This window comes from Hemiscyllium ocellatum, chromosome 32 (assembly GCF_020745735.1).
Source record: "Hemiscyllium ocellatum isolate sHemOce1 chromosome 32, sHemOce1.pat.X.cur, whole genome shotgun sequence".
Lineage (NCBI taxonomy): Eukaryota > Metazoa > Chordata > Chondrichthyes > Orectolobiformes > Hemiscylliidae > Hemiscyllium > Hemiscyllium ocellatum.
Window position 1 is genome coordinate 17,400,430 of NC_083432.1, and position 12,937 is coordinate 17,413,366.

The 12,937-nt window shown below is 52.9% G+C and overlaps 1 protein-coding gene across 1 annotated transcript in view; it reads right to left on the bottom strand.

Moving 5' to 3' along the window:
• The window catches only part of rdm1 (RAD52 motif containing 1), a 28,318-nt gene extending 16,532 nt beyond the window's left edge, over positions 1 to 11,786 (bottom strand). The window contains exons 1-3 of the mRNA XM_060848866.1: positions 11,664 to 11,786; positions 5,478 to 5,657; positions 1,191 to 1,322 (exon numbers count right to left, since the gene is read on the bottom strand). Coding sequence (XP_060704849.1) covers positions 1,191 to 1,322; positions 5,478 to 5,657; positions 11,664 to 11,786 — 435 coding nt within the window. The remainder of the gene's footprint in view (positions 1 to 1,190; positions 1,323 to 5,477; positions 5,658 to 11,663) is intronic.
• Positions 11,787 to 12,937: the final 1,151 nt, after the last annotated feature.

The following is a 12,937-nucleotide window of genomic DNA, read 5'->3' on the forward strand; positions in this document are numbered from 1 at the left end:
CCTCTATAACTATAGTGGTAATGCACCAATATGCAATGCCCCAGATGAAAAATGGAGGAGAATTTTCAGAGTAAAGAAGCGTTCAATGTGATTCAAAGCAGTGGAGAAATAATGGAACATGAAGAAGTGATCTACAATCAGTCACAGAGGATATCCTGGGAACTTTGATCAGCAAAGTTACTGGTTCATTTAATACAAAAGATTGATTGAAGTAATAAGTATGAATAGGAGTTAACAATGCAGTCCAGGATGCCAGGCAGGTTAAGTTGTGTCAAGCATGATAGCAGAGAGCAGACAGGTTGAGGACTGGAGATGGAACTGAAATTGTAAAATAAAAGTGTTTGCAAAGGTGGAAGCTGAAAGTTGGATAAAGAACAGAGACAAGCAAGTGCCCAGTTTTGGGCAAAAAGACACACCTTCAGAGTGGTATAAATTGACAATGGAAGGAACATATGGTAGATGATGCAAGGAGACAGCCAGCTATGGACAAGACGACTTTAAATTATTGCTTTCTCCGGAATGATTTTACATTGAAAAGAGGATTACTGTGTAAATACTGTGTAAATAGTAGGCGGCACGGTGGCACAGTGGTTAGCACTGCTGCCTCACAGCGCCTGAGACCCGGGTTCAATTCCCGACTCAGGCGACTGACTGTGTGGAGTTTGCACTTTCACCCCGTGTGCGTGGGTTTCTTCCGGGTAGTCTGGTTTTCTCGCACAGTCCAAAGATGTGCGGGTCAGGTGAATTGGCCATGCTAAATTGCCCGTAGTGTTAGGTAAGGGGTAAATGTAGGGGTATGGGTGGGTTGCGCTTCGGCGGGTCGGTGTGGACTTGTTGGGCCGAAGGGCCTGTTTCCACACTGTAAGTAATCTAAAAAAGACAACAGAGGAACATGATTTATGTTTGGAATTTTTACCATGTATGCTTGAGTGGAGGCAGAAAGGAAGCTCAGTAATTAAAGGCTCCAATTCAAGAACAAGACATACTCAATGTTAAACTCAGTGTGGCTGACAATAACTGTGTAAGTTTAGGTGAAGGGCAAACAACTACGGTGAGTAAAGTCATTTATGAAGTAAAGTAGTGGAAATTTGACTACAGCATAAAAATGGGCTGAAGTTCATTTCAATGAATACTTTAAATATAAAAAGGCCATTATGTTTTATTGTTTTGAATGCCTATTTTCTACTTACTGCAATTATGCGACTGCACCATCCATTAAAACCAAGGTAGTAATTGGCCAATTCCTGGCATTTGATGCTATTTAGAGGAAGTTGGTTCTCTTGGGAAGTTTTCATAGACTGTCGCTTTGTGCACATTTGAACCTATATAAAAAGCAAAGAAACAAATTTAGGAATGATACCTACTAAGAAGCAATACATTTAATAAGGAATTCGGACAAAAATGCAAGCGGGGTACCTCAATGTGAGCCAGGAGTTTTGAAGGGAAAATAGTATAAAGTCTAATGTTTGTACTGATTTCATGCTGGATGATGGATTGAATTACAATTAATCAATTGCAACCACATACAACTTTGCAGTCTCCAAGCAAGACTGACAGCAGATTCCAAAATAATCTTCATCTTCGCTTAGTCCCAGACTGTGCATCTAAGTTGTATGAGTTTCAGGACATCTATTTAGTTCATGTTGCAGCAAAAGTAGGTCTGATGTCAAACATCCGAGGAGCAGGAAAATCGATGTTTCATGCAAAAGCCCTTCCTGCTCTTCGGATGCTGCCTGACCTGCTGTGCTTTTCCAGCACCACGCTCTTGACTCTGATCTCCAGCATCTGCAGTACTCACTTTCGCCTTGATGTCAAACTTGCCTGTCTGGGCAGAACAGCACTATTTCATACAGCCACAAGTTCAGCTTTCAAAAGAGGTTTAACAGCCTCATATTGACATCAGATTTTGATGCTAATATCAGGCTTTTAGTAATTGAATATGACCTGGTAATGCTTACATGTGAAATGTTACTCAAGGAAAACAGGACTGAAATTAAGGGTAACATATCTATAAATTCTTGCTGCACATAAGAACTTAGTCAATCACCCATATCATGTCACAAGGCAGTTAAAACCAAATGTGATGGTTCAAGGGAAAATGAAATAATGGAGCCACACAATGCAATCCAAATTTTAAAGTTGCATATTTTGTGTATGTGTGTGTACCGCGTATGTTGCCATTATCAAAATACACGGTGTATACCCAACATGAAGTTTCACCATGTAATCTGTTATGGATCAAACTAATTGTCACCCCCAGCAACTACCTCAGTTCCACAAAAGTATGTGATGTCAGTTAAGTGCCTAGCAGGACACCTGCAGTGTTGACTGGTCCAGTGTTTACAAAGTAGAACTTCTTTAACAGACCAAGGGCCACAACTGATTTGAGTTATTTCAAACTCCAGTTCCAGTTTTCTGAAGAATAGTTTTAACCTAGCAGAAGGGCTTTAGTGTGTAGTCATCAAGCTGAGAGAGTTTGTGTAGAAATTCTCCAGTTATCAAAACTGAAAAGAATTTAGGTCATCAAATCTGTAAAGGGATCTCTTGGCCATAAAATCTGGTAAGAGCTGGCAGGTAAGAAATTAAAAAGAGTTAAGATAGGAGTGACATTTTACTGTAAAGGATATTGATGGGAAACAGGTTGAAAACATGGTTTGCTGTTATATTAGTATTTTCTGAACTGACTTTTTTTGTCTTTTGTGCAATAAACTTGTGTTATTTTGATAAGAACATTTTTAGTCCAGTGTTCAGTGATATGCATGTGTGTCAATGGACAATGGTTAAAGTTTCTGTTGTTGGAGATGATTATTGACTGCCATTTTTGTGGCATCAATATTACTTAACTCAGTTCAGTCTTGGCCTAGATATTGTCCAGGACTTGCTGCATTTGGACACGGACTGAACTATATGCATTTATAGCTAATACACTTAAGATGGGGGAGATACTAAATGAATATTTTGCATCAGTATTTACTGCAAAGGATATGAAAGATAGAGAATGTGGGAAAATAAATAATGCCATCTTGACAAATGTCCATATTACAGAGGTAGTGTGCTAGATGTCTTAAAACGCATAAAGGTGGATCAATTCCCAGGACCTGATTAGGTGTAGCCTAGAACTCTATGGGAAGGGATTGCCAGGCCCTACTGAGATATTTGTATCATCGATAGCCACATGTGAGGTTCTGGAAGGCTGGAGATTGGCTAACATGGTGCCCCTATTTAAGAAAGGTGGTCAGGAAAAGCCAGGGAGCCATAGATCGGTAAGCCTGACATCAGTGGTGGGCAAGTTGTTGGAGGGATTCCTAAGAGACAGGATTTACAAGTATTTGGAAAGGCAAGGACTGATCAGGGATAGTCAACATGGCTTTGTGTATGGGAAATCACATCTCACAAACTTGATTGAGTTCTTTAAAGGAGTAATGACGAAGACTGATGAGGGCAGAGCGATGGACATGATCTATTAGATTAGATTACTTACAGTGTGGAAACAGGCCCTTCGGCCCAACACGTCCACACCAACCTGCCGAAGCGCAACCCACCCATACCCCTACATTTACCCCTTACCTAACACTACAGGCAATTTAGCATGGCCAATTCACCTGACCCGCACATCTTTGGACTGTGGGAGGAAACCGGAGCACCCGGAGGAAACCCACGCAGACACGGGGAGTATGTGCAAACTCCACAGTCAGTCGCCTGAGTCGGGAATTGAACCCGGGTCTCAGGCGCTGTGAGACAACAGTGCTAACCACCGTGCCGCCCACTATGTGGACTTCAGTAAGGCGTTCAACAAGATTCCTCATGGTAGACTGGTTGGCAAGGTTAGATCACATGGAACACAGGAAGAACTAGCCATTCGGATATAGAACTGGCTTGAAAGTAGAAGACAGAGGGTGGTGGTGGACAGTTGCTTTTCAGACTGGATGCCTAGGACCAGCAGTATGCAGCAAGGATTCGTGCTGGGTCCACAGCTTTTTGTCATTTATTTTAATGATTTGGATGTGAACATAGGAGATATAGTTAGTAAGTTTGCAGATGATACCAAAATTGGAGGTGTAGTGGACAGCAAACGTGGTTACCTCAGAGTACAATGGGACCTTGATTGGATGGACCATTGAGCCAAGGAGTGGCAGATGGAGTTTAATTTAGAAAATATGAGGTGCTGCCATTTGGAATGGCAAATCAGGGCAGGACCTATACATATGGTCCTGGGGAGTGCTGCTGAACAAAAAGAGTTTGAAGTGCAAGTTCACAGTTCCTTGAAAGTGGAGTCCCAGGCAGACAGGATAGTTAAGGCAACGTTGGTATGCTTGCCTTTATTAGTCAGTGCATTGAGTATAGGATTTGGAAAGTCCTATTGTGGCTGGAGAGGATGTTGGTTAGGCCACTTTTGGAATACAGTGTGCAATTCTGGTTTCCCTGCTATACGAAGGATGTTGTGAAATTTGAAAGGGTTCAGAAAAGATTTACAAGGGTGTTGCCAAGGTTGGGGGGCTTGAGTTATACGGTGAGGCAGAATAGGCTGGGGCTATTTTCCCCAGAGCGTTGGAGGGGCATGCTTAAGGTAAACAGCCAACGTCTTCTCATCATGGTGGGCGAATCCAAAACTAGACAGCAGAGGTTTAAGATGAGATGGGAAAGGTTTAAAAAAGGACCTAAGGAGCAATACTCTTCAAGTAGAGGGTGATACTTTTATGGAATGAGTTGCCAGACAAAGTGGTGAAGGCTGGCACAATTACAATTTTTAAAAGGCATCTGGATGGGTATATGAATAGGAGGGGTTTAAGAGGGACGTGGGCAAAATGCTGGCAAATGCGATTAGATTTGGTAGGCATGAATGAGTTGGACCGAAGGCTGTTTCCATGCTGTACAGCACTGTGATTCTGTATCCATAATTGTGGCGGCACGGTGGCACAGTGGTTAGCACTGCTGCCTCACAGCGCCAGAGACCCGGGTTCATCCCACCAGGCGACCGACTGTGTGGACTTTGCACATTCTCCCCGTGTCTGCGTGGGTTTCCTCCGGGTACTCTGGTTTTCTCCCACAGTCCAAAGATATGCAGGTCAGGTGAATTGGCCATGCTAAATTGCCCATAGTGTTAGATAAGGGGTAAATGTAGTGGTATGGGTGGGTTGCGCTTCGGCGGGTCGGTGTGGACTTGTTGGGCTGAAGGGCCTGTTTCCACACTGCAAGTAATCTAATTTAATCTAATAATTTAAAATGCCTTGCCTTCAATTCCACATTGAGACCTGCCATTGAAACTTGATTAGTCATAATTCAAAGCATTTTGCAAGTTTGATTTTTAACAGTTGTTTTGTCAAATAACAGTCACAGTTAAGTGAAGTGGAAATCATGCAAAATCAGTTGGATGAGAGAAGAGTAATAGAAACTTTGGCTGCATCCAGAGGTCCATGGTCAAAGTTAACAAAGATATAATTCTTGTAAAATCCATGCTATTTCAAATTAGTTCTTACCTTCAAAGGAATTCTTTGGAATAAACACTTCTTATTTGTGTCACTTTGCGCTTTGGCAGCACTGAATGCTGAATAGAATTTGACAATGGCATAATAACCTGGTTCAGCTACAGCAGCATTCCTGCAAACCCGCACCGAGTACAGGAGTCCAAAATCAGAAAACGCTCTGAAAATGCAGTCCTGTGAACACAGGAAAGGCCAAAGGCCACAGGAATAATCCTCATTTTCCACTCCCTTAAGTGGTGAATATTTTCACACACACACACACACACACACACACACACACACACACACACACACACACACAAAAAGAAAGGGTTGATTACACGTTCCAAACCTGGTCCCTCAACACTCATTCTCTTCCTACTTCCTTAGCACCACTCATCTACACCATCCATCTTCCACATACCTCCACTCTCTCTCAACACTTCATCAAATGCTTCTTCCCAACCCCGACCTCTTGCCCTATTTGTTCCCCATACCATCTAGCCTGTGACACCACAGCCCCTCCCCATCTCATCACGAGCTTCCCTCCCATTTCCCTCCCTCCAGCAACACCTTCTCCCCCACCTCCACCCATCTTCCCAGTCAGAAGCTCTGCTACCCAGCTCCTTCTCTATGCTACCTCCCCATCCTCCATACCACCCCCTTCCCCCGACTCCCACTCCCCTCACCATCTCCATCCCCAACACCATTCCCCCACCATCTCCATCTCCAACCTCAACCACACTTCTCCATCCCCAAGCCACCTCCATCCACAACTCTCCCCTCCACCCCCAAAACCCCCATCCCACACCCCCATCCCCCCAACACCCCCTCAACACCCACATCCGCCCAAAACCTACATCCCCCCAACACTCCCCCAACACCCACATTCCCCCCAACACCCACATCCCCCCAAAGCCCCCTCAGCACCCACATCCGCCCAAAACCCACATCCACCCAACATCCCCCAACACTCCCATCCCAACACCCACATCCCCCCAAAACCCCCTCAACACCCATATCCGCCCAAAACCCTCATCCACCCAACACCCCCCAACACTCACATCCCAACACCCACATCCCCCCAACACCACCCAACACTCACATCCCCCCAACACCCACATCCCCACCCAACACTCACATCCCCCCAACACCCACATCCCCCCAACACCCACATCCCCACCCCCACAACACCCCTCAACACCCCCATCCCCATCACCACTCCCATCCCACCACCACCCCCATCCCCCCCCCAACACCCCACCGCCAACCCCCGTCCCACCAACATTCCACCGCCAACCCCCGACCCACCAACATCCCCACCATTACTTCTGTCCCCCCAACACCTCCACCAATACCTCCGTCCCCCCAACACCTCCACCACCACCTCCGTCCCCCCAACACCTCCACCACCACCTCCGTCCCCCCAACACCTCCACCACCACCTCCGTCCCCCCAACACCCCACCACCAACCCCCGTCCCCCCAACACCCCCACCACTACCTCCGTTCCCCCCAACACCCCCACCACTACCTTCGTTCCTCCCAACACCCCCACCACTACCTTCGTTCCTCCCAACAACCCCCCACCAGCCCTGTCCCCCAAACAACCCCCATCACCCCGTCCCCCCATCTCCCCAACAACCCCATCCCTCCCAACACCCCCATCTCCCCCAACACCCCCATCCCTCCCCCAACACCCCCATCCCCAACAACCCCATCCCCACCACCACCCCATCCCACCCCCAACACCCCCATCCCCACCACCACCACCCCCATCCCAGCCCCAACACCCCCATCCCCACCACCACCCCCATCCCCATCCCCCCCAACACCGGCGTCCCCCCAACACCACACCACCACCCCATTCCCCAACACCACCCCCGTCCCCCCAACACCTCACCATCACCCCTGTCCCCCCCACCACCACCCCGTCCCCCAAACACCCCACCACCCCCGTCCCCCCAAAACCCCCACCACTACCTCCGTCTCCCCCAACACCCCACCACCACCCCGTCCCAACACCCCTCCCCCCAACACCCTCATCTCCCCCAAACTCCCTAATCCCCCCAACGCCCCCAACCCCACCACCACCCCCATCCCCCAAACACCCCCATCCCCACCACCACCCCTAACCCCACCACCACCCCATCCCCCAAACACCCCATTCCCCAACACCCCCATCCCCACCACCACCCCCATCACCCCCAACATCCCCATGCCCACCACCACCCCCATCCCCCCCAACATCCCCATCCCCAACACCCCCACCACTACCTCCGTTCCCCCCAACACCCCCATCCCACACCCCCATCCCCCCAACACCCCCTCAACACCCACATCCGCCCAAAACCTACATCCCCCCAACACTCCCCCAACACCCACATTCCCCCCAACACTCCCCCAACACCCACATTCCCCCCAACACCCACATCCCCCCAAAGCCCCCTCAGCACCCACATCCGCCCAAAACCCACATCCACCCAACATCCCCCAACACTCCCATCCCAACACCCACATCCCCCCAAAACCCCCTCAACACCCATATCCGCCCAAAACCCTCATCCACCCAACACCCCCCAACACTCACATCCCAACACCCACATCCCCCCAACACCACCCAACACTCACATCCCCCCAACACCCACATCCCCACCCAACACTCACATCCCCCCAACACCCACATCCCCCCAACACCCACATCCCCCCAACACCCACATCCCCACCCCCACAACACCCCTCAACACCCCCATCCCCATCACCACTCCCATCCCACCACCACCCCCATCCCCCCCCCAACACCCCACCGCCAACCCCCGTCCCACCAACATTCCACCGCCAACCCCCGACCCACCAACATCCCCACCATTACTTCTGTCCCCCCAACACCTCCACCAATACCTCCGTCCCCCCAACACCTCCACCACCACCTCCGTCCCCCCAACACCTCCACCACCACCTCCGTCCCCCCAACACCTCCACCACCACCTCCGTCCCCCCAACACCCCACCACCAACCCCCGTCCCCCCAACACCCCCACCACTACCTCCGTTCCCCCCAACACCCCCACCACTACCTTCGTTCCTCCCAACACCCCCACCACTACCTTCGTTCCTCCCAACAACCCCCCACCAGCCCTGTCCCCCAAACAACCCCCATCACCCCGTCCCCCCATCTCCCCAACACCCCAATCCCCCCCAACAACCCCATCCCTCCCAACACCCCCATCTCCCCCAACACCCCCATCCCTCCCCCAACACCCCCATCCCCAACAACCCCATCCCCACCACCACCCCATCCCACCCCCAACACCCCCATCCCCACCACCACCACCCCCATCCCAGCCCCAACACCCCCATCCCCACCACCACCCCCATCCCCATCCCCCCCAACACCGGCGTCCCCCCAACACCACACCACCACCCCATTCCCCAACACCACCCCCGTCCCCCCAACACCTCACCATCACCCCTGTCCCCCCCACCACCACCCCGTCCCCCAAACACCCCACCACCCCCGTCCCCCCAAAACCCCCACCACTACCTCCGTCTCCCCCAACACCCCACCACCACCCCGTCCCAACACCCCTCCCCCCAACACCCTCATCTCCCCCAAACTCCCTAATCCCCCCATCGCCCCCAACCCCACCACCACCCCCATCCCCCAAACACCCCCATCCCCACCACCACCCCTAACCCCACCACCACCCCATCCCCCAAACACCCCATTCCCCAACACCCCCATCCCCACCACCACCACCATCACCCCCAACATCCCCATGCCCACCACCACCCCCATCCCCCCCAACATCCCCATCACCCCCACCACTACCTCCGTTCCCCCCAACAACCCCACCACCACCCCCATCCCCCAAACACCCCCATCCCCACCACCACCCCTAACCCCACCACCACCCCATCCCCCAAACACCCCATTCCCCAACACCCCCATCCCCACCACCACCCCCATCACCCCCAACATCCCCATGCCCACCACCACCCCCATCCCCCCCAACATCCCCATCCCCAACACCCCCACCACTACCTCCGTTCCCCCCAACAACCCCTCCACCAGCCGTGTCCCCCAAACAACCCCCATCACCCCGTCCCCCCAACGCCCCCATCCCAACTCGCCCCAAACACCTCCATCCCCCCAACATGCCCCCAACACCCCCATCCCCCCAACACCTCCATCCCCCCAACACCCCCACCAGTACCTCCGTCCCCCCCAACACCACCCCGTCCCCCCAACACCCCTCCCCCCAACACCCCACCACCACCACCCGTCCCCCCCAACACCTCCATCCTCCCCTACACCCCCACCACCCTCATTCCCCCCACCACCGCCCCCCACCACCACACACCCATTCCCCCACCACCCCCATTCCCCCCCAACACCCCCACCACCACCCCCATTCCCCCCCAACACCCCCACCACCACCCCCCAACACCCCCATCCCCCCAACACCCCCATCCCCACCAACACCCCCACCACTACCTCCGTTCCCCCCAACAACCCCTCCACCAGCCGTGCCCCCCAAACAACCCCCATCACCCCGTCCCCCCAACACCCCCATCCCAACTCGCCCCAAACACCTCCATCCCCCCAACATGCCCCCAACACCCCCACCGTCCCCCCCAACACCCCACCACCACCCGTCCCCCCAACACCTCCATCCTCCCCTACACCCCCATTCCCTCCACCACCCCCATTCCCCCAACACCACCCCCATTCCCCCCAACACCACCCTCCATTCCCCCACCACCACCCCCCATTCCCCCACCACCACCCCCCATTGCCCCCAACACCCCCATTCCCCCCAACACCCCCACCACCACCCCTCCAACACCCCCATCCCCACCACCCCTCCAACACCCCCATCCCCACCACCACCCCCCCATCACCCCTACCACCCCCCCCACCCCCTCCCCCCACCACCCCCCCATCACCCCTACCACCCCCACCCCCCCACCACCCCCCATCACCCCTACCACCCCCACCCCCCCCCACCACCCCCCATCACCCCTACCACCCCCACCACCCCCCATCACCCCTACCACCCCCATCCCCCCCAACATCCCCATCCCCACTATCACCCCCATCCCCCCAACATCCCCATCCCTAATACCACCCCCATCCCCACCAACACCCCTACCACTACCTCCGTTCCCCCCAACAACCCCTCCACCAGCCCTGTCCCCCAAACAACCCCCATCCCCCAACACCCCCATCCCAACTCGCCCCAAACACCTCCATCCCCCCATCCCCCAAACACTGCCCCCATCCCCATCCCACCAACACCCCCCCATCCCCCCAACACTGCCCCCATCCCCATCCCACCAACACCCCCCCATCCCCCAACACTGCCCCCATCCCCCCAACACCCCCATACCCCCATCCCCCCAACACCCCCCCATACCCCCATCCCCCCCAACACCCCCCCATACCCCCATCCCCCCCACACACCCCCATCCCCCCCATCCCCCCAACACTGTCCCCATCCCAACACTGTCCCCATCCCCCCAACACCCCCCATCCCCATCACTCCAACACCCCCCCATCCCCATCCCCCATACACCCCCCATCCCCCCAACACCACCTCCATCCCCCCAACACCACCTCCATCCCCCCAACACCACCTCCATCTGCCAAACACCATCCCATCCCCCCCCAAGACCCCCATTCCCCAACACCCCACCACCATCCCATCCCCCCATCTCTCCTCACCACCTTCCTCCCCATCTCTCCCCACCACCTTCATCCCCAAACCCCCATCTCCAACACCCCCTCCATCCCCATCCCAACACCCCTCTCACCACCCCCATCCCTAACACACCCCCCACCACCCCAACTCTCCCCGCCACCTTCATCCCCAAACCCCCTCCGCCCCATCCCCCCACCACCTTCATCCCCAACTCTCCCCATCCCCTCCATCCCCAAACCCCCTCCTCCCCCTCCATCCCCAACACCCCCTCATCCCTTCCATCCCAACACCCCCTCATCCCCACACACCCCCACCACCCCCATCCCCATCCCCAACACCCTCCCACCACCTTCGTCCCCAACTCTCCCCACCCCCTCCATCTCCAAACCCCTATCCCCATCACCCTCTCTATCCCCATTACCCCCCCACACCACCTTCATCCCCAAACCCCCTCCATCCCCAACACTTCCCACCTCCCCATCTCCATCCGGCACTCACATAAATTTCAGCCTCGGACTCTCTGGGAAGAATGTTACAGACAAAAAGAGTTTTATTATTTGCAGTCGGGATTTTAAAGTCTACAATTTCAGCCTGAGCAGGACTCCCGCCAAAAGCAGCCATTATCCCCCGCCTGAACCGGACAAGGCGGCCTGTCAATCAGACCCGTCTCCATGGTGACCGCTGGCTCCGGATTGGTCTTTAGGATAAGCCACGCCCCCATCCTCTCCCCGGAGTCTCCGCCTCCTGACCAGCCTGGAGCTGCTGACAGTTCATTCATTCATTCAACAGTTTGCAAGCAGGGTCTGAACGACCATGAGCTAACTGACTGTGCTCAGTGCCAAAGCAATTCAATAACCAGCACTTCAACAACTTTACACCAAAATAACATGACAATGTCCTCAAAACACATCTGGTTCACAAACAGCCTCTCAATATCTGCCGTCTATGCCCAAATTGGACTCTGTGAGTCCAGACTAAGCACAATGTTAGAAACAAAACACAAAATTTACAAGAAAAACTCAGCAGGTCTGGCAGCATCTATGGAGAGAAAGCAGAATTATTGTTTTGTGTCCGGTGATGCTTCTTCGGAACAATGTCATTAACTCTAAACTACCCTCTGAAATGTCCTAACTGGCTACTGAGTTGCATTCAAGAAGGTTGCTCATTATCAGCTTCTCAACAGCCAACAGAGAAAAACAAAACAATGAATGTCCAAATCCCATTAATTAATAAATTATCTGGGTAATCCTAGGTGGAGGACAGGAACAATTTCTGGCTGTAACAGCTGGTTCTTTTTTGGGGTTTTTTTAGGTGCTGGAATTCCAGGAGCAGCAATTACTCCACTGTTTTAGAACTTTGGGGGAAAAAAGTCAAAACAACAGCAGTTTTAAAAGGCAGAAGATCAGACAAAGGAAGCACATGGTGAGGTCAGTGCATGAAAGAGAGAGAGAGAAAGAAAGAAACTGACACAAGTGGTGGAGCCTGGCACAATTGCAACATTCAAGAGGCATTTGGATGGGTATATGAATAGGAAGGGTTTGGAGGGATATGGGCCAGGTGTTGGCAGGTGGGACTAGATTGGGTTGGGATATCTGGTCGGCATGGACGGGTTGGACCGAAGGGTTTGTTTCCATGCTGTACATCTCTATGACTCTATTTGAACGTACAATGTATGTGATTCTTTTGGTTTATTACCCATTGTCTTTCATTAGTAGCTTAGTCAATTTTATAAATTTTGAATGTTTTCAACACTGATTTTGATTTGTATGTTG